This window comes from Rhodamnia argentea, chromosome 3 (assembly GCF_020921035.1).
Source record: "Rhodamnia argentea isolate NSW1041297 chromosome 3, ASM2092103v1, whole genome shotgun sequence".
NCBI lineage: Eukaryota > Viridiplantae > Streptophyta > Magnoliopsida > Myrtales > Myrtaceae > Rhodamnia > Rhodamnia argentea.
In genome coordinates, this window is record NC_063152.1 from 17,319,552 (window position 1) to 17,343,021 (window position 23,470).

Below are 23,470 nucleotides of genomic sequence, written 5' to 3' on the forward strand. Positions count from 1 at the left end.
TCTTTTGAATTTTTTAATTTTCCCCCTTTTTACATGTGTCCCAATTCGAGTTCTTTTGTGGAAAAAAAAAATTAGTTTGGGGTAATTTATACAAATATAGGGTTTTTTTTTATGGTATTAGCCCAAAATAAAATCATTTCGAGTAGATTAGTCAGAATGGATTTTCCAAAAAGAAGACATTAGAATTATATTTTCATTTTACAAGGGGCGCCTTTAATCAACAAATAATAAATATTGCATACACTATTTTTGAAAGACTAAAGTACCTTCTCTATCATTAATTTAGTGGTTACGACTGTCTGCTCTCTTATTAATCATCATTTTGTCCCAATTGGTAGCGTCATGATTATTGATGTTACGATGGACACAATTTAAAATTTTTTTTGGTGGTATCATCCATACAACATATTCAACTGAAATCTTGTAGGGAGCACATCATTTTACCAAAATAGGAAATTGTCCCACTTGAAAAAATGTGAGCAAATTGATTGAAATAAAAAAAGGAAGACGAAGGTAAAACAAGCTTACGATATCCCATACACCCGCGGTCTCTTTTATTTTATTTTGTGCGTTCTTTCCCATATAACTACCTGAGTTTGTGTGATAAACTCATCACATTATATGTTCGAATAATTAAAAAAAATTCAAAATTCCAGCCTTTTAAAATTTCCGTGTTGTTATATGTGGAAAGTAATTTAACGAAGTGAAGAAGCTTGTTCGTAGCTTAAAAATCTAAAGGGGGAATTATTGCCAGCTATACAATTAAAGGCATGTATATCCGCAGGAGATCAATCTTGAATCTAGAGCCATGAGACAGATGACGGAGAGAGCTGGCGATCGCAAGTCGGTGAGGAAGGAGTGCGGGGAAAGCGCGGATCTGGAGTGGGGACGAACAAAGTAAGGACGAAGAGAGTGAGGGAGGGGGACGAAGAGAGTGGGGGAGGCCGAAAAGTAAAAGTAAAAGAGTCTTAACCTGGCTCGAATTAGACAAAACCCCTCACACCAATACGGACGAAGAGAGTGGGGGAGGGGAAAACAGTAAGGACGAAGAGAGTGGGGGAGGGGGACGAAAAAAGGACGAAAACAGTAAGGAGGCCGAAAAGTAAAAGAGTCTTAACCTGGCTCGAATTAGACAAAACCCCTCACACCAATAACGGTACACTATATATCCCTCTGCAACCTCGAGTCTTATGTCGTCTTCTTTCTATTATTCTCTCCAACGTTGTCTTCTCTCTTTAGCCTCTCTCCCAATTTCTCTGAACTGTGGCCTTTGTCGTTCTCGCAAAGTGCTTTCCTGTATCTTAAACCAAAACCCCATGAAGCTCATCGATTTCTTCGGCCCCAAATCGCCTCCCACAGTCGGCGTCCTGGGAGGGGCGGTCCACTCGCTGCCGTTGATGGACTCTTCGGCATGCGTTTCTTCTCTGCACGATCATGAGAAGAAACCCATTAGCGACCACCTGGGAGGCAAGTTCCACTCGCTGCAGTTGACGGACTCATCGTCGTGCCTTTCTCATCTGCACCATCAGGAGAAGAACCACGACGAAGGGGCCAGAGATGATGTTTCATCTGCAGTAGAGGTGGTGGCTATCAACTTCTTCCCCCTCACGCCTGATCCCAAGGGTTTCTCGGACGCGAAGGTACTGAAGAAAGAGGCCTCGGAAGGTGAAGATGAGGAAGAGAGATGCGGTGGCGTTTTGACAGAGTTGACGCTGCTCTGCGACCCTTATAAGATCAAGAAAAAGCTTACGAAGAGCAATCTCGGCCACCTGTCGAGGCTCTTGATACCGCGGGCGGGCGTTTTGAGCCACGTGCTCCCGTGCATGAGCAAAGAGAGAGTGGAGCAAGTCGAGAGCGAGGGTGCCAAAGTGGTCGTGTGGGACGCGGACACGCGCTCCGAGCATCGACTGGTGTTTGTTTACTGGATATCGTCGAAATCGTATGTGCTGAAGGGGGGTTGGAACAAGGTGTTCGTGCAGCGGAAGGGGTTGGCGGACGGCGATGAGATCGGGATATATTGGGATCCTATTGTGAGCAGGTTCGTCTTCAGTCTTCTCCGCAAGGCGAATTAGCATTTCGTGAAGCTGACTAGCGATCAACTGAGTGACCAAACCATTTAATCAGACCTAATCTTGCATTAATATTTCTTTTCTTCAGTGACCGACGGGAGACATTTTTTGATCTTTAGAGAAGTATTAGTGGTTATGGGATTTTGCTGTTATATGAAATTAGGCTGTCTCTACTTTCAATCAGAATTTCAATTCTTAGTGAATGCTTTCTTGATCCATTTCTTTTCTATTATAGTTATATACGAAATTTTATGTTCCGTTCTTAGATGTCTATATACACATGAAGGTATACTTTAGATGGGCAAAAAGTTGATTATGGTAGATTGATTTGTCGTACCATTCGGTGTGGACTATAATTCTGCCTTACAAATTGACATCCCAATGGAATATGAACTTACAAATATCGCAGTATTATTACTGTGTGAGCTCGAGTTTGTTTTCTGTCCAGAATGTCACCAACAACATCGAAACTAATTCGAGGACTGATGCAGGAGTCATCCATATATGAAAAAGAGGGACCTAAATGGTCACCGCACGTACAATTCTGTTTCGCCTGATAATAACTTCGGAGTGAATTGAATTCATCATGCATTTTGTTAGAAGACAATCTGGGCTTTTACAAAAGCACAGGCGAGGACTACTGTAGGAACAACACGATGCATCCACCCATCCTTTCGGCGGTTCTATCCGTGACAATCATTCCGGACGGGTTTAGTGCTGGCTAAAACTCTGGGTAGTCTCTCAGCTGCAGCCGAAAAACATGTAACGGTAATAAAATATGCGGCATTGACCATATAAGAAAATTTGCACCCGAAAAAATGGCGGGAACAGCTCATCATAGATAGTATTATACATGGCGAGAGCAGTGACAAACTACAAGCAATATCGAAATTCCATGGCAAAGGCAAGTACAAATGAATGAAAACTAGTCGATGCAATGGCGTGCATGATTTTGATTGAGCTCAAGTCCTTATCCAACAATCTGTACCAAAACGTACAGTTCGTTTCAGATTAACTTCCTCCTTTGACTGATTACGTTTAATAAGATGATTAATTGAAACCCTTATAGTGATCATAAACTCGAGTCATAAGTTCATTGTCAACAGTGCCATAGCATAATCAATCAACTTCCTTCTCATGCCTTGCCTATTAATAGTAGGCTCAACAAGTAATCAACTCAAATCTTACAAAAACCAATGGAGACCTTCGTTCTTCGCTCTCGGTTCACATGTTCACTCTATCTAACCAACTCAAATAATGTCATTTTGATGCCCGCAATTTGCAATAGTTTTGAGTTTCCACCTTGAAGGGTTGGTCATAATCCAGTTCCACCTTTCATTAGGAGTCCAGAATTCACATAGGGATGCCCCCAAGGACGCGAATAAGCATCAAAAGCCGCACAAACAATCTCCCAACCTATAATCTCTCAAAAAGGATATAACATCAAAAGACTGACTAGCATTCCTTGTTTGACGCATCTTTATCCAACAATATGATTTCTGTAAAGACTGAAGGCTTGGGCAGGCATAACCATGTTAGGGATACCTTTGACAAATAAATTAGAAATGATGATCATCTAAACGGGCACCCCAATGACATACTAATAACAAAAAGTGTTTCCTTTAACACATGAAAAGGAGAAGAAAGGTTACAAGCACATCGGAGATTGAAAATGAAGTCTAGCTACTTAAAAGCCAACCAACATAGATAAACGTGAATGGCAACGGCAAACCCAAACAAATGACTATTACATAGACAAGTTAAGCAAAAAGATCCAATCACTACCCTGTGCTTGAAGTTCTTGCACCCAATTTTGGTTCGCTCAAATGATGCCTTTGAGCAAGAAAACAGTCTTTGTCACTTTGCTAGGAAAATATTTAAGCCAATAGAAAGCAGGGAATAAAACCATATCTGGACAAAGTCATTAGATTCCTATATGGACATAGATTTTCAACAATGCACAGAATAAAACCATATTTGAACACATCACCATATGTCATGTCATACACACAGTCAGGTCAATGCCTCGACTGCGTATAGAATCTACACCCATGTAAATATGAACAGAGAGAAAAGAAAAGGCCAGATTAAAAGGGCAGTACGAGTGATTGGCCGGAGGAATCAGTAATTCATGCAAAGGCATAAGTCAAAGGATTTTGCTGGCATAACAAGTCTTTGGGTGGCTATGAGAATAACAACATGTTATGAGTCACAAATTCTTGAAGAAATGGACCCCGCCCAAAAACAGACTGTTAATTTAACAAACAGCCAAACACTATTACGCAATCAGTTCTCTAGGTCAAATGGTCTTTTTTTTAAAAAAATAGAGGGGACTTCCCTCCTTTCCCCGGAACCTTAAGGTAGTTATAGAGTGGACATTCCATGTAAACCTTAAGAAGGAACATTCATCATGCACCATGATTAAAAATAATAGATCAACAACCGGTTTCAAGTTTATCCTGGGAAAGAAAGAGAGTAAGTCTTCAACAAAGACACTTGAAGATTACATCGACGTAAACAAGGACAGCAATATAGCATGCATCTGATAGAGATGCCGAAAACAAGTTCAATGGTGACACCACAAGATCAGCTACCTTTTGCCAATATATGCAGCAAGAATAAGAATCACACTAACAACATATGCCAACTTTTTTTAAAAACGATCACTTCAGTGCCAATTCCGATTTGAGCTGACGTGGCTCGCCGGAAATCCGACGTGGGCTATTTTTTTTATTAATATTTAAGCTAACGTGACTCGCCAGAATTGGCACTGAAGTGGGTGTTTTTTAAAAAAAATTGGCACTAAAGTGGTCGTTTTGAAAACTTTGACATTGAAGTGATCGTTTTTCAAAAATTTTAGCACTTAAGTGATCGTTTTGAAAGTTTTGGCATAAAAGTAAGCACCGTACACAAGTTTTGACACTTATAGTGTGCTTACACCGAATAGAGGGTTCTTGGAATTGTTATTAATTGGTTGTTTGCTTGGGCAGGACACTTCTCTTCTGAGCAACCCATTTTGGGAATACTACTGTACTCTAAAGATGTCAAGTCCCATAATGTTCCCTTTGGCTCCCTAAGTGATGATGTACCTCCATCTGGACAAAGCAAAGGCGATCACATGCATCGCCAAAGTCCTTGGCAAGAGGCCAACGATCACGTGAATTGCTTAAACAATTCCAATCAATCCCTTCTCACGGTGGAAGAACAGATAATGACTATTTATATAGAAACGATTTGAACTCTAAACCCTCATTTCACATAATATTCCCCAACCATGAGGGCATGAACTTGCTAAAATGGGCGACGCAGCCGCTCTCCTTCTCTCCTCAGCTTCGCACTCCGTCCTCGTCTTTGTCCTCGCCGTCCTCATCGTTTCGCAAGTTCTTTTATGCAAGGGAGAAGGCGATGTCCACTATACTGAATGCCGGCGCTTTTTCAATTGCGGAATGGTAAAAAATATAACTTATCCTTTTTGGGGAGACAGTCGACCCAATCCTGCCGACTTGAAGGGTTCAGGGTCGAGTGCTATGAGGACGAGTACCCTATCCTTGAGTACCAAGAGCAGAAGTACCGAGTCCTTAAGATTGATCTATGTCTTCGTATGATGACGATCGCGTGGATAGACCTGATGGACGGTACATGCTTGGGCGAGTTTAGGAATACCAGCATGATGGATTCCACTCTATTTATATGACCCCAGCCGCTAAGAGCACCAGCATCCTCTACGGATGTTATGGCACATCGAAGAGCATAAGCAACAAGCTCGATTGCTTCTAAGACGACTTCAGGAAGTCGTCCTTATATGCTCCCCGAGGTAGCGGCGGGCTAGCGATGGCAGGCCGCGGGCGGTGACGGGCCGCAGCCGGCGGTGGTCGGGCAAAACAATTTTTACATTTTTTTAACTTTATGCAATAAATATTTCATGATTTGATTAAATATATAAGTATTTAAATAATACGGGTCGGGTATGAGTTAAGTAGCACCGACACGGACACACAACATTCGACACGACACGGCACGACAAGACATCGATACATCGACACGTCGGTCTAAAAAAGTAGAGAATTCTGATACGTTGGGACACATTATATATTAAATGTATATTTTTATACGGGGTTAATAGCACGAAAATCCCAAATCGGTACACTTGTGATAAATTTACCCAAACTATTTTTTTGACTACCAAAAATCTCAAACCGGTATACCCGTGATAAATTTACAACAAACTATTTTTTTGACCTTGCAAAATTTCAAACTGGTACATCTGTGACAAATGTACCATAAACTATAGTTTTGACTATCGAAAATCCTAAACTGGTACATCTACGATAAATTTATCCCAAACTAGTACACTTGTATAAATTTACTCTACGTTAGTTTTCGTTAAATTAAGTTAATACCATGGAAAAATCCAAATTGATACAGCTATGACAAACAAAAGGTAAAAACCCCAAATGTGTACACTGTCAACCTGTCATGTATTATCTAACTCAACAATTTGACGGTAAAATCTAATGAAAATTAGCGAAGGGTAAATTTATCACAACCGTATCAATTTGGGCTAAATTTATCATAAGTGTACTATTATTAGATTTTTGGTGGTAAAAAATTAATTTAGGGTAAATTTATCACAGATATACTAGTTTGGAGTTTTTGGTGGTAAAAAAATAATTTAAAGTAAATTTATCATAGGTGTGCTAATTTGAAATTTTTTGTGGTATTAACCCTTTTATATAGACACGGTTTTTTCTAATTCTGTTTTTGGAATAAAGAAGCGGATTTTTTTCTTCTTGTTTATGTTCCAAATCTCTCCCCTAGCCATTGATCTATTCCGAAAAAAAAAAAATTAACCGACGTTACCAAATAAATGAATTGTGCATGCAACGCATTACCTTTATATCGCGCCTTGGCAAGGGAAGAAAATTGAAAATCAGCATGCAAGTAGAAAAAAAATTAAAAATGCACTTCTTGCGAAATAAAATACTTGTTTTTGGAAATAACATGCTTTGGAATTTGTAAAAAGACTTATGTAATTATGATTAAGTGGAGTGACACATTTTACCAAAAAGAAGAGATCCAAGTAATTTTCTTACAATGAAGTTGTGACATTTCCCATGGTCCACTTGCTTTTAGAAACAATTATTCTTTTAAGAAAAATATTAATTTACGTGATGGAAAAAACTGTGATTTAAAAAAAAAAAAGAAAAAGAAGAAGAAGAGGTTAGTAAGTGTGGTTAAGTAGGACCGCTTGTGGATGAGCTCATACAGAGAATTAATGCACAAGCAAGTTTACTTTGGTAATAACCGTAGAGTAAAGTTAACCATGGTTATTTTATATGATGGAAAAATTTAATAAGAAAATTTTGATGTCAACTATAGAGGATTAACATGGAAAGATTTATTGATTTTTCGTTATTTGTGTAGCTGTTTTTGTAACAGCGAGGACACATACTTACCCTGGTAATTGAATTTCTTTAACGTCAAAAACCGTATTCTTAAAAAAGCATTTTGAAACCTTCTTGCACATTAGACTGATTTTAACTGTCAAGTGCTTTTGAAATTTAGATTCTGAGGTATTATCTTTTATTTAAAAACAAGATTTGGCAAAAGTCTAAAGAATAATAATGTTTTTTGGTCGAAAGATAATAGTAATTGAATTTGATGATGATAATGAGATTAGATGTTAACTATGGGACATTAGTTGTTTATTAATCAAAATTAGATACTAATTTGTCAAGTTCGGCCATTGTTAATTAATAAGATTAATTATGACCAAAAATAATAATAATAAGATCGATTAAGTGATTGAATTGCAGAATCGTTATGGTTGTATTGAACAATAATCAGTAGCATTTGCTGTTGCCAATCTATCATCCATGTTTTTAGAGAGGGATTCACTTATTTTACAAAAAAAAAAAGCGAAACTCAAGGCTTTCTTTTTTTATGTTATATTTCCTTTTGCACTCCAAATCAAAAAATTGTTAGGACTGCTGATAGTGTTGACTTCAACTGTTTTGAGTGGCTATATATGCCATCCTCTTAATTTCCTTGTCCTAAGTTTAAGATTAACTTGCTTCAATTTGGTTTCTAAGTTGAGAGTTAGATAATGTTGGTTTAATTAGAAATTAGTGGGGTCCAAAAAAAAAATAATTGCGGGGTCAAATTGACAATCATGTGTTGGGACAGTCGACCGCTCTCAAAATGCTTCTTGATAGTGTGAGGAAGCGGAATCCATCCCTACGCCAAACAAGCTAGGCTTGAGCGGTGCCATGTAGCCCAATAAAATTTCATTTATTTCTTTAACAGGAATGAAAAAATGAAGTATAAAGTGTCGTTCTAATCCGATCATTACCTTCAAACACTACAAAAAAAAAAAAAATGGATTTAGCCATGAAAAATTTGCGATGGAAATAATTCGTCGCTAATTTGCGACGAAATTACAAAATTAGAGATGAAAAACTTATTCGTTGATAATTTGCGACGAAAATAGCCATGGAAAAAAATTTGTCCCTAATTTACGACAAAAAAATTATTCCATCGCAAATTTTGCGACGAAAATTATTTTCGTCTCAAATTAGCGGTGAAATATTATTTCGTCACTAAACTCCGTCGCTAATTTTGCGAACAACACCGCTATCATCGCAAATTTAGCGACGAACTGATTTTGCGTCACTAATTTAGCGACGAAAAATAATTTCGTCGCTAAATTTTGCTTGCTATATTAATGACGAAACCATTTTCGTCGCTAAATTAGCGAGGAATTACTCTTTTGTCACTAATTAGCCAGGAAAAATTGTTCGTCGCTAATTAGTGACAAATTTTTATTATTGTCGCTAATTAGCGACAAGAATTTTTCGTCACTAAAGTTCGTCGCTAAAGTCACCAACAATTTTACGTCGTTAATTTCAAATTTCGTTGCTACATTTGTTGCTAAATTGGTACAAGATATTTTTGTCGCTAATCTCATGGCTGAGTAAAATTTCGCTCTTTAAAATCACATTACTTTCTCTCTCCGCACTCTTCTCTTTCGCCCGCTCTCTTCTCCCTTCTCTCCTCCCTTCTCCCTTCTCTTTTGCCTTATGTCTTCTCTCCTTTCTATTCTTATTTGTGCCTTATGGTAATCATAGAATAAATTGTTGTTTATTTCACTATTTTCTTCTATCAATTGCCACAAGCTTCGTGAATCTTAAGTAATTTCTCTTTTTTTAGGTACATGTCCATTTGAAGGTCTTGCCAAGTGAGCCTTGCAATTTTTATCAAATTGACCACTTTCTCCTACAAAAAATTCAATCAGATACTTGGGTAAGTCTTCTTGACATTGTAACTTTTTTTTTTCAATTTCAAAGTAAAATTGAGCTCATGGATTGAAATAAGTCATGGTGTCTTTGTAAAAAAGTGTACTAATGCACAATTAGCGACAATATTTACGACATTATTCCGTTGGATTGTTCATATAGGGTTGCGGTGAATTTAGGAGATCCGTCGAATTAGCAACGAAATAACACGTTCGTCACTAATACTTAGCGACGAACTTTCTCTTTCGTCGCTAATTGTTAGCGACGAAACTTGTGTTCGTCGCTAATTAGAATAAATTCTTGTTTTTTTCACCATTTTCTTCTATCAATTGCCATAACCTTCATGAATCTTATGTAATTTTTCTTTTTTTAAGGTACATGTCCATTTGAAGGTTTCGCAATCCAAGTGAACATTGCAATTCTCATCAATTGACCGTTTTGTGCTATAAATATTTCAGTCAAATACTTGGGATAAGTCTTCTTGACATGATATTTTTTTTTTCAACTTCAAAGTAATTATTGCGTCACGGACAGAATTTTAATTTTTACGATTTTATGGTTTTAATCAAGAATATTAAATAGTAGTTATGGTATTTTTAATATTTTATGAGATTTTTAATATTTATAAAGACACAATGCAAAGAGATAGGGTTTGGATGTAGAACTTACCTAGACGATGAGGATTGACTGGTGAGTTTCAGACTGGGTTGGAACAGTTTTTGGAATTTGCTTGTAGTAAATTTGAGTTCATGGATGGAAATAAGTTAAGGTGTTTGTGTAAAAGGTGCAGTAATAATAAATTTCATGTGTGTGACAAAGTTAGAGAACATCTTTGTAGATTTGGGTTCACTCCGAATTATTATAGTTGGACTTGCCATGATGAACCATTTATATCTGATGAAGAATATTGAAGAAGTGGCCAATTTTCAATTAGGGAAGAATGTAGCTATTATAACCAATTGAACCCATATCAGAGGTTGGTGATTGATCCAGCTGGTCAGAATTTCATTTCGGAATCGAACCATGCGAGTACTAATTTTGCTCCTACATTTGAACAAGTGGGTACTAGCTATGCATCACAATTGGAAGAGACATGAGTAACATGCATTGATGAGAATGTGCATAATGAAACTTTTACATCTAATCAGGCCCGAGAAGTACTAAAAGTAGCGGATGAACCTTTATGGGCAGGTTGTGATAATCACACTAAGTTATTGTTGACACATAAATTTTGATTTTTAGCAAATCATTTATTTAAGCATAAAATGAGAATTGATCATAATTCTCACAAAAAATAACCCTCATTCATTGCATTTTTATTTTTATTTTTATTTTTGTCAGTCGCATCATTTGCATTTAGGGTCATAGATGAATCAATTGAGTTTGACTTGACAGGCGGCTGAACCGAACTCAATCTAGGATTTTTAACGGAACCTGCAGGGTGTGCCGAATGGACCTATTTCTTGAGCGCAATTCTATTCGTTCAAGCTTGTTTTAATCATTAAGGCTATCAATTAAGTGTTCGCTATTTAGAAAAGCCTTAATTTTAGCTTGAGAATTCAAGATGAGCCCATAATTTGGACTGAAAATTCGAATGGGTCATGAATGTGAAAGTGCCGAACTTTATATATGTGTTTGGACTTAAAATCAGATTTAAATCAGCCCATTCTGACATCTAAAATTATATAGGGGTTCATTTAGTTGTCCATTTGATTAATCTAGGCCCACAAAACATGAGAATTTCGGCCATTATGTCATTCACATCTTCATGGCCGAATTCCATAGTCCTTGGGGAGCTAGGACTCTTCCAATTTTGAAAAGGTTTTCAAGATTTTCAATAGTTGAAGGAGCCCTATCTTATGAGTATCCAAAAAAATTAAAACTCTATCCCTACATCGCTGAAAATAACCGAGAGTTTTGGTAGATGTGGGAACTCATAATCCAATGGCACATGTTGGATCCCACTTTGACTAGGATTGTGAATTTAACGGTCCTAAGAGAGTCCTACTCCAAATAGGATTAGTGGTCCGAAGGCCTATATAAGCAACCCTAGCTCACGTTAATGGGGGTCGGCGATATTAAAATTTTTGGCTGCACACATTGTGAAGTGAGCTTCGAGAGATTTCAGAGTTCGATTGTGCCCTCCTCAGCTTGACGTTCACTCCGGCGGAACCTATCAAAGTCTCAAAATATCATCCAACCTGCTGGTCATCCATGTGCCATTTTCCAGCGGCCACATCATCACCTTGACGTCCCACGAACAGCCCCTACATTGCTGTTGAAGCCTCCATTAATCAGCTCACGTCCAGAGTTTGTTCCCAGGGAGAAATAGCTCGTGTTTTTGTTGTTTGAAAACCAGCGAAGCTGCTGCCGCGGTGCAAGAATTATTCACGGATTGGAGTTTGAACAGCGGCTGTTTCAGGCAAGAATCAACGTTGTGAGTGTGCTGGAGTTTTTGCTTAAAAAGGTACTTTTTTCCCAATTTTTAGTTGTAATTCAATGCTCGTTAAGATGATAACTTGCCTAGGTATTTGCCCTCATATGTTGACTTGCAATTGAAAGTAAAATTTTTGCTCAAAGCCGAAACTTGTCTTAGGACGCATAAAAATTCTGATCATGAATGAGTTTACGTCTGATGCTTACCTTTGAATTGGTTGGATGCATGCACGTGTTAGGGAAGGTGATTTTAATTCAAGTGGAACTTGCCCGTCCTTAATTAAAAATTATTCCTCAATGGTCGTCAAGTTACATTGAATAAAAAAAATCAGAACTTTATGGCATGAGCATGGAATTTTTGGCACGTAGGCAATCCGTTTGATCGGACGTTTTAATGTGGGTGGAGGATTAATCCCTTTCGCTACGTTGGTTGACTGGAACTTATCCATGGGGTGTTCGATGAACACCTTGTGTTATTGATAGAAATATGTGATTGTTCGACTTATCTCCTGGTGTGAATGACGATTCGACTAGATTGAAATTTTGTTTGATTTAACTAAATTAGATATTTTTTTTACTCGTGCATACATTTTTTTTAGCTAGTCGTTATCTTTAACACATGTTATCTTATCTTTTCTCTGGCGAATTTTCTGAACACATTTGATTAGGAATAATGTTTGTTTGGATTGAATGTCTATCTATTTTTTTATGAGGATTATCTAAAATTAATTTTTTCAATCTTAAAGATAATTTCTCAAATTAAAATTGGATTATTATTTTGAATGAGGAAAGGTGGATCCCCAATCTCATAATTTCGGCCACCCCTCAAATTTTCAAAATTTCAAGCTCAATTGATTTTCATTTTTATTTTATTTTTGTTGTGCTTGTTTGTTTTGATTTGTTATAAGGTTTGCACAATTGTAAACAAACATGCCCATAATATATGATCCCCTATGTGCCTAAACCCTTCGGAAAAATTAAATCACACGCCTTAGCCATGATCTCATGGAATGGGATGGTGATTTAGTATAAAACTTCGTGTTCTTTCCCTTTGGCAAAAAGGACGTTGTTGTTTTATACCCTTATCCGCATATTGGTTCGAATCCTCGAGGATGTAGTGGACAAAATCTCGCTCTAGCCCATATCTTTGGGAATGAGAGGATTTTCGGAAAAATCGGAAATTAAAAGTATATTATGGGTATTTTTGTTTAATTTTATTCAAATTTTTGATTGCTTTTGAATGTTTTCTTTTATTAATGAAAATACCAAAAATCATCCTCTGGGTGCATAATATATGGTCTCATATTGCATTTTTTTCATAAAAATCAAAATTATTCAAATCACATCAATCAATCAAAAAAGGATTTTTCATGAAATTGGTACCGAAAGGGCATTAATTTTTCCAATTAATGTAACCAAGTCCTCAAACCCATTTTTCTCTAGTGCGTAGAAATAAAATAGTTCTCCCTCTATTTTATTAAGGTTTCTAATCAACTTTCCGTGAATGATTAGTGGCGGCTCCAATTGAATATTTTTTTTTCATGAATAAACCTAAGCTGCGATTCCGTAGGGACTTGGGAGGGTCCGAATTAGGTTAGTTAATTTAATTGACCCGATAATCCGTTAGCCTAATTTTAGGTCGCGACAGTTATCGATGACCGCAAGAATGTTAAACATCAAGGCAGAGCATAATGTGTCCGAGAATGCTTCAACTGTTTTGTTGACGTAATGCGGGAAGCAATGCCTCGCGATAACATCATGCCAGGTGATTTTTACGACATGAAGAAGCTAGTGGATAACTTAGGTCTTCCAATTGTAAGGATTGATGTATGTACTAGGGGTTGTATGTTATATTGGAGGGATGATGAAAATGCTGAATCTTGCAAATTCTATGGCCAACTGAGGTACAAGATTAGTAGGAGGCGTGGTCGTAATAAGAAGCGTATACCATGTAAGCAATTGTTTTATATGCCCTTAATCCCCGGATTGCAAAGGCTTTATGCGTCTCAAGCCACTATCGAACACATGACTTGGCATGCAAATCATGAAATCGAGGAGGGTCTGATGTGTTATCCTTCAGATGCAGAGGCATGGAAACGTTTTGATAGAACATACCCTAAGTTTGCGATGGAGCCTCGAAACATCAGGTTAGGTCTATGTGCTGATGGATTTGCCCCATTTGGAAAATCAGGAAAAAGTTATTCATGTTGGCCGCTTATCTTAACTCCGTACAATCTTCCACCCGATATGTGCATGAAAACACCTTACATGTTTTTGACATTAATCGTGCCTGGCCCACAAAATCCAAAAAAATTTATAGATGTTTATATGTAACCATTAATTGCGGAGTTACGATAGCTATGGGATGAAGGTATTCTTACGTATGATGTTTCTACTGATTAAACATTTGTAATGGAGACTGTACCTCTTTGGACGATAAATGACTTTCCAGCTCATGGGATGTTATCTGGATGGAGTACGGCTGGAATCTTAGAATGTCCGATATGTATGGAGAGATCAAAGTTTTGACCATTGGACCGGTTCGGTGGCTTGTTAGGCTGAGAAGTCTCTTGGTCCTATCTCTCCTTCATGCTTCTTTCTCATCTTGCTTTAATTCCATGAGGCTATACATATTAAGAAAAGACTAAAAAGAGTGCGATTGATTTGAACCAAGCTAGAGAAAGTAAGAGGACTTAGTTTTAGTGGAGGAAATTGCTTTGACAAATTAATCATCAAGACGGATGCAATCTAGGCGTTGGTCTTCTCTTCGTTTTTGCTTTCCTTCTATTCTTGCACCATTGATGTCTCATCGTTGATATGCAACTGTTATTTAACATAAAACGTAGAGAAATCAGTGTAGAAAATCTGAGCTAACTTGTATCCGAACTTAGAGGAAATTGGGAAATCACTTAGCTTTCTTTTACTGCGGTGAGCTTGAACGATGGGGATGAACTTGTGGCTTGTGTTGGTCGGTGCAGAAATTGGCAATGGTAGCACCCTGCTTCAAAACTCTCATACCCTCTCAAAACTCACTTCAAATCTTCTCTCCAAAACTCCTCTCAAGAGCTCTCTCAATTCTCTATCACCAAAACTCCCCCAATTCTCAAGAACTCTCCCTCTTTTATAACCAAATTTCTCTATCCTCTCTTCACCATCTTCTCTTCTCCATCTCCTCTTCATCACCTTCCCTTCACCATCTCCCTTTCTCCATCTTCTCTTCATCACCTCCCCTTCTCCATCTTCTCTTCTCCATATTCCATTCTCTTGGTATTTGCAAAATAGACCCTCAAACTTTAAGTGTTTGCATTTTGGTCCCCGAAGTTCTTAGTATTTGCAATCTAGTCCTTGAGGTTCTAAGTATTTGCAATCCAGTCCCTAAGAAAATATTTTTTTTCAAGTCCAAATCTTCTTGGTGCATTTTCACCCCATGTCTAGTCCAAACGCCTGTTAAATTAGGCTCAAATATTCTGCCTATCCAATTATAAACCAATGCAATGTATGCTAAAAATAAATATGGGAGATGATTTTTGTTTAGAACTAAAATTAGTTTTAATTTTTATGCAAAGATAAGTGAAAACGATTAGTCAAAATTTAGGTGTCAACAAAGCCCTCGGGTTTCATTTAAACAATAAAATGAAAAAGCTTTCAATATTTTACAATGGTTTATTTTTTCCCCGTCAAGCTACATGATATAAGAAATAACTTAAATAAAGACTCATTCGGTAGCAGACCTTGGGTTTTTTTTTTTTTGGCTATAATGTTACTGTTGTAAGGTTTTAGCATAGGTTGGGTTTTACAAGCACATGTAATTGAAAGACTATGCTTTTCGTCCCTTGGATAAATTGGACCCCAAACAAAACAATTCATAAAATCAGATAATTGATAAACATCTCGAGAAAACTAACCTTCCATTTTTAGAGTGTGTATGGATCGATAATCAAGTAAAGGAAATATCACAAGTTCCATTTTGTCTAATATGTTAAAGCTTATTGAATCCTTACAAGAGTTTTTTTGAAAAGTTCTAAGATATGAAAAGAAGAAAAGCTGTGACATTCTGAATTTCGTACCATTTTGAGACTATTGAATGAAGATTATCTACCGATGTACTTCATTTTTATTTCTCCGGGATCCGATCAATCCCGATTATACCGACCAAAAAGGGAAAGGCTAAGGCACGACAATGTACGTGGACCTAGGAAACTCGAATGAGAATTGACATTTTGACCATAAGAATTGCTGAGGGAATATTTAGAGCTAGTAAATGTCGATCTAAGGACGATTATGAAATCCATTACTAGCGTTATACGATTGGAGCGCGGGTGATTTTGCTTAACCAATGTATAATTTGCGACATTTTCCTAAATTGGATCTTGACGATCGTGACCTAAGGGACTAGTCATAAAATTTCGCAATTTCATGACAACCAATATGGTCATGACTTGAGTAAGCCTAAGAGTGATGAAAATCATTGAGTCAATAAGTGTAAGGTCGCTGCAAAAGCCGTCCGTCAGGTTGAGATGAACTGAAATTACGTTCGAAGGAAAATGAATTAGGAAATGCATTCTCGAAATGGGGAAAATGGAAATGAAGAATTCCAATTTTGGTCTTTCTTTCCCCTTGGCTACCGAAAATTGGATGAGAAAGGGGTCAATGGAAGTCAAAGCTTCTAGAGAAAATTTGTGGATAAGAGTTAACCAAGATATTTGGACTTCATTTGACCCATGTGCTCTATTATTTTGTTTGGACCAAACCAATAATGGAGACCAAGCTTCTCACACACTCTTTGACTTCAGTTGACTAGCCACTCTTGCTCTTCACGTTCCTGCCTTGCTGTTCTTTCACTTTCTGCACTTCCACAGAAAGTTGCTCAGCCCGACAAGCCCCGATTCCCTTTACTATTTCGGCCATAACTTCTTCTTCCGACATCGGTTTAAGGTGAGATCACCTCCATTTGAAAGCTTATCGTCTTATCTTTCTAGGAACATATTATGAGTAAAATTTGGCCCAGTAGATTTTCCTGTAGGTCCGATTGAATGGACAAAGGTCCAGTCGGGATTGAATCTGACCCGGTTTGAGAGAGAGCTCGCTTACAACGGTTTTAAGAACTCATTTTTGCTTCAAAATTTTTGTGGGATGTTCTGGACATATAGTACTTGATTTGGCTGAGTTAGGATCTCAAATTTAGTTGAGTATTGATGAGTAATCATGGCTGAATGGAGATGGTTTTTGAGGAGCAGAAACTGCCTGTTTGCATGTCTGAGAGAATTGGATGAATTGGAGATCTTCAAAGTTTTATTTTGACTTCAAATTTTTGGTGAACTCATGAGACATACAGAATAAGGTTTTAGCAAGTTGATTTCGCATTAATTTGGAGCGTAGGATGAAATTAAGGACTGTTGCAAATGGTATAAGCAGAACCGGTTTCTGCTCTGTTCTGGGAGGGTGCTGTCCGATTCTGTTCAAGGCTGGAATTGGTGTCGCCTTGGCTTAAATTTTTCGTTTAGACATGCTACGACGTATATGCATGTGTTATTGAGGAGTATATGCAGTGGATTGACGATTAGGGGTAGTTTTGTGGCTAAACGGCGCGAATGAACCTAAATCGTACTCTGCCCTATTTTGGACAGAATTGATTTTGGACTTGGACGTTTGACTGAGCGGTTGTGGCTAGCTCAATTAGAAAGGTAAATTGCTCTTAACCCTTTATTAAGACATTAGGGTACTAAGGGACCAATTTGTGATCCAATTGGGTGAATTATGAGGCAAGTTATGCATGATCGATTGCATTGAATGATTATATGGTATTTACTCATCTGTATGATACGAGAATAAATTATGCTTGAATTGGCGGGACTTATACTTGTTAACTTGATTGCATAGTGGTGCAATTTGTGCCGGGCCTAGTGTAATGTGGCCGTGAGTATTCTCGTGTGATAGATTAATTGTTCGCTAAGTCGAGCTATACTCGATCATGAAGTCTACAAAATGAGAATTGTATTTGTGAACCTTTGGCCAATGGGAAGGTTTTGACTGAATTTGAGTCTGATCGATTGGATTGCAAAATCATGGACTATGGTAACCCGAGGCGTTATGACGCGGGTTATGAGATTATTTGTACCACGATGCGTTATAACGCGGGGTTTTGATATTATCCCGAGGCGTTAAACGCGGATTTGACCCGATGCGTTATTACGCGGGTCCCGGCAAATATATATATAAAACCCGATGCGTTATTACGCGGTCTTGCCAAGTATCTCAAGGTAGCCCGATGCGTTATTACGCGGATCTTGTTATAAAAAAAAATAAGATTACTATACCAAGACGTAGAGCTTGGTTCGAACCACCGAATGCCCGGTTCTTGTGATTGTTTAATTTGCCAATGTCTATGTCCGCACCCGCATCATATCTATATCGATTTTATTGACGTCTTCGGACGTCTTTGATTTGAGAAGTAGTTTGGAGGTACTAGTGGCTTAGTCTAGGGTTAGGGTTGATTTACCGAGATTTATTCTCACCCCGTCGTGGGATCCTTTTTTTTAGACCCCGGACCACGAAGATGCTACCGGTTCGCCCGGGAGACCCCAAGGAGATGACCTCCACTTTTGATGAATTTCCTGATGGTAGAGGGTTTATATACATTAGGAAGTGTACTGCCGTCCGGGTGGATGAAGGAAAGGAATGCTTAGTACCTCATCGTTATGAGGCATGGTATCGTCGGGTTAGGAACATTACAACAGGTCCACTAAAGCCAACGTAAGTCCCTAGAGGAGTAGTGCCCAACCGGTGTCACCCTATCCGAGATGACGTAGAGCTGGAAATTAGTATGGTTGGATCGACGAACATCCTGGAGAGTACTCATAAAGCTGAGGAGGACATAGAAGTGATCGAGATTTCTGACTCGAAGAAGGAGGAGGAGGAGGAGAATGCCATTGAGGTACAATCCGACAGTTCTTCCGATTACGACCCTGAAGCGGACCAAGACGAGGATGAGGATGAGACCGATAGTTCGGTGTAGTGGTGTTATTTCTCCGGGATTTTGGTTGTCTTTTGCTAGAGACTTTTGACGAGACCAAGTGGATGTCTGTTGTATTTTGACCCGACCTTCCTGTAAGACTTTGATGCATATGTTAATTATGTGTGGGGTACCTCGATGTACCTTTTGTTTGTCGTGGTTATTTATTTAGTTCCGCGTGTACATCTAATTTGAGTTTTATCATCGTCCGGATCCTGGAGTATGACGATCGTAAAGGGATGTGGCGAGCACTAGGGTACGCGGGCGTGACATCCCCGTTTGTTTGGTATCAGAGCAAGGTTAGCTCGATCCGAGGTGATTGAGGATTGGAGTAATAAGGAGGAATGAATTCTGGATTGGTGGGTAGCAAGACCTTAGGAGATTCGCTAGAGTTAGGCGAGAAATGCATGTCAATTGAGTTGGCGCATGTGATTGGCATATTGAAGTGGCATCATTGTGGGTGTGTAAGAGGTTACCAAGCTCCGTACTTAGCACCGAGTGTCATTGTTTCGTGGCTTGTTTTGTGAATCAATGACTGGGTGTGATTAGACTAAGTTGCGGATGCGTCTGGACTTGAGGTATGACGTGAACTCCCGATCGATGTGCTCTTGATTGCTATTGAGTGATTGGTTGTCTATATGTGTAATTGTTATCTTGCTATGTAACGTAGAATCACGGGACTTGAGTAGTGACTTAGGTTTTTAATTCCATGGTGGAATTACAGTGATTCGGGTAGTATAAGTTGAGCAAGATGAACCGTCCTCGTGGTAGACCGAGAGGATCGGGACCATCCAGCTCGAGGCCGCAAGTAATAGAAGACCCTAGAGTAGATGGGGTCATTAGGGCCATGGAAAGGATTGGCAATTTGATGGATCGGCAGAATCAAGATAGAAATGTCGATATTGCTCAAGCTGTCCAAGCTGCTTTGGCTGCCGCCAATCGAGCCAATGTGAATGATGGAAATGCTGGGAACGAGGGGAATAATATAAATGATGGGAATAATGGCCAGAATAATGAGGCCGTCAATGTTCAAGGAGGTGGAAATACCAACCGACGGATGGGTCGACTAGTGGAACAATTTATAAAGTTAAAGCCCACTCAATTTGACGGTATCGGAGACCCGGAGTTGGCACCGAGATGGATAGAAAAGTTGGAAAAGGCTTTTGGAGTCTTGGGGTGCACAGATGAGGAGAAAGTACTCCTAGCGGTTTACCAGCTGGAAGGTACCGCTAATGACCGGTGGAATGCCACCAAGGCTGGAGTATTTCCGGAAGGTGTTGATCCGACTTGGACCGCTTTTAAGACTACCTTCAATGATAAGTATTTCTCGGAGACGGCGCGAGAGAGGAAGTTAGTAGAATTCTTGCGGTTGCGCCAAAATCAACTAACAGTGGATCAGTATGAGGCTGAGTTTGCCGGATTGTCGAGGTATGCACCGAGATCGGTTGAGGATCCACAAGAGAAGGCACGGAGGTTTCGAGATGGATTGAGGTCGGAACTTCGCAATCGGATGGTGGCTTTGAATCTGAGAACTTATAAGGAGATATATGAACGGAGCCGGATGATAGAGAGGGACGTGAGAGAAAGAGCTATCGCATCCGGATCACGGTTTGCTCCGTCGAAAGATAATCATCAATTCGGCAAGAGGCCGATGTTAAGTAATAGACGCTTTGCTCCTCCCGTTAAGAAGAACCTTGGGAAACCACCGCATCACTCGAATCGGATTTGCCGCACGTGCGGTAGAAGACATGGGAACGGACCTTGCCCGAGCAGAACAGGTGCATGTTTTAAGTGTGGCCGGTTCGGCCATCAGATAAGGAATTGTCCGAGCCAAGCTCTGGGACCTAGACCTCAAGGTCGGCGACCACAAGTGGGACCGCAGGCTGCTGCTCCGCGAGATAATTTGAACAGACCACCCGCTCAAGGAAGGGTTTATGCGGTGGCACGAGGTGAAGCGGAGAACGCACCCGGCGTGGTCACATGCACGGTTAAATTATGCGGTCATCTTGCCTATGCTTTGTTCGATCCCGGAGCATCGCATTCGTTTGTGTCTACTCGGTTTGCTGATTTGGCTAATGTCAAATTGGAACCGTTGGATGTGATGTTGCATGTTACTACCCCATTAAAGGATAAAGTGATTGTTTCGCTAGGTTGTGAGAACTGTAGCATAGTCGTTGGGGGTAACGAGGATAGGATAGATTTGGTTATGCTGCCTATGTTTGATTTTGACGTGATTATTGGAATGGATTGGCTGAGCACACAAAAAGCGGTAGTTGATTGTGGTAGCGGGGTAATCCGTTTCTATCCGGATGATCGCCCTAGATTTGAGTTCGTAGGAAGTCGAGGAGGAATCTCGATTCCTTTAATTTCGTCACTTGAGGTGACAAAGTTGTTAGATGAGGGGTGCCAAGCGTATTTGGCTGCAGTAGTGGATACGACGTTCGGGGAACCTAACTTGGGGAGTATACCGGTGGTACGCGAATTTCCCGATGTATTTCCTCGAGAATTGCCGGGTTTGCCACCAGAGAGGGAAATTGAGTTTATAATTGAGTTAGCCCCTGGAACGGAACCAATTTCGAAGGCACCTTATAGAATGTCCCTGTCTGAGTTAAAGGAACTTAAGGTTCAAATGCAAGAATTGTTAGATAAGAGATTTATTCGACCGAGCGCGTCACCTTGGGGAGCGCCGGTGTTATTCGTGAAGAAAAAGGATGGGTCATTGCGATTATGTATTGATTATAGGCAACTGAATCAAGTAACGATCAAGAATAAATACCCGTTGCCGAGGATCGATGATCCGTTCGATCGGTTGCAAGGGGCCTCAATGTTTTCTAAGATAGACACGAGGACAGGTTATCATCAATTGAGGATAAAGAAAGAGGATATCCCGAAAACGGCGTTTAGGACGAGATATGGGCATTATGAATTTACCGTCATGCCGTTCGGATTGACCAACGCCCCAGCTGCATTTATGGATTTAATGCATCGAGTATTTAAGGAGTATTTGGACCAGTTTGTGATTGTCTTTATTGACGATATTTTGATTTATTCGAAGAGTAACGAAGAGCATAAACGACACTTGAGAGTTGTCTTGCGGACTTTGAGAGAACACTCGATTTACGCTAAGTTTAGCAAATGCGAGTTTTGGCTGAACAAAGTGGCATTTCTTGGTCACGTGATATCGGGAGAAGGAATTTCAGTAGACCCCTCAAAAATCGAAGCAGTCATGAATTGGCCAAGGCCTACGACGATTACCGAAGTTCGCAGTTTTCTGGGATTGGCGGGTTATTATAGACGATTTGTGGAAAAGTTCTCGTCTATAGCCATTCCCTTAACGAGGTTGACCAAGAATGATACGCGGTTTGAATGGAAGGATGAGTGCGAATGGAGTTTCCAAGAGCTTAAGCGAAGATTGACAACCGCACCGGTGTTGACAATTCCTTCCGGGCCTGGAGGATATGAAATTTATAGCGATGCTTCGCTAAAGGGATTAGGATGCGTGTTAATGCAACATGGGAGAGTTGTCGCTTATGCTTCACGACAATTGAGACCTCATGAAATGAATTACCCGACGCATGATTTGGAATTGGCTGCAATCGTGTTTGCTTTAAAGATTTGGAGACATTACCTGTGCGGCGAAAGATTCCAGATTTATACGGACCATCAGAGCTTGAAGTATCTGTTCTCTCGTAAAGAGTTGAATATGAGACAGCGTCGATGGATGGAGTTGCTCAAAGACTATGACCGTGATATTCTGTACCATCCCGGAAAGGCAAATAGAGTTGCGGATGCCTTGAGTCGAAAGTCAAGCATCGCGCATTTATTGGTTAAAGGATGGTCTCTGCTCGAGGAATTAAGAAATTCCAAGTTTAAATTGGAAATCTACCAATTGTCAAGTTTAATGGCAACCTTGAGAGTGGAACCCGAGATCCAAGATAGGATAAAGGCCTTGCAGTCTACGGACCCGGATATCCAAAAGATCCTTAAAATGGAAGTCGCGAAGAGAAAACCCGAGTTTCAAGTGTCAGCAGACGAGATCTTGAAATTTCGCGACCGCTTTTGTGTACCTGCGGACGAGGAACTTAAAGAAAGAATTTTATCTCAAGCTCATAGGAACAAGTATAGTATCCATCCGGGTAGCACGAAAATGTATCAGAATCTACGTCAACATTATTGGTGGAACGGAATGAAAATAGACGTGGCTAAGTATGTAGCAAAATGTTTGACTTGTCAACAGGTGAAAGCACAACATTGTAAGCCTGGTGGACTGTTGCAACCTTTGGAAATCCCGGAATGGAAATGGGAGCACGTTACTACGGATTTTGTTATGGGTTTACCGAGAAGTCAGAGGGGACATGACTCAATCTGGGTAGTCGTGGATAGACCGACTAAGTCTGCGCATTTTATACCCGTACGAAAGGATTTCGCGATGGACAGGTACGCTGAGTTGTATATGCGGCAAATAGTGCGACTTCACGGGGTGCCCGTAACGATCACTTCGGACGGAGATCCCAAGTTTACAGCGAATTTCTGGAAAAGTCTGCAGAACGCTATGGGAACTAGATTACAATTTAGTACGGCATATCATCCACAAACAGATGGACAATCAGAAAGGACAATTCGGACGCTCGAGGATATGTTACGAGCATGTGTATTAG

General features: G+C 39.5%; 1 protein-coding gene across 1 annotated transcript; it reads left to right on the plus strand.

The window, feature by feature from the left end:
- Positions 1-1,316: 1,316 nt before the first annotated feature.
- Positions 1,317-2,072, plus strand: LOC115731297 (putative B3 domain-containing protein At1g78640). The gene has a single exon (XM_030661954.1). It carries the CDS (start codon positions 1,317-1,319, stop codon positions 2,070-2,072), a length of 756 nt encoding a protein of 251 aa, XP_030517814.1.
- Positions 2,073-23,470: the final 21,398 nt, after the last annotated feature.

Coding starts and splice junctions, on each gene's coding strand:
- LOC115731297 (XM_030661954.1), top strand. CDS start 1,317: ATGAAGCTCATCGATTTCTTCGGCCCCAAATCGCCTCCCACAGTCGGC.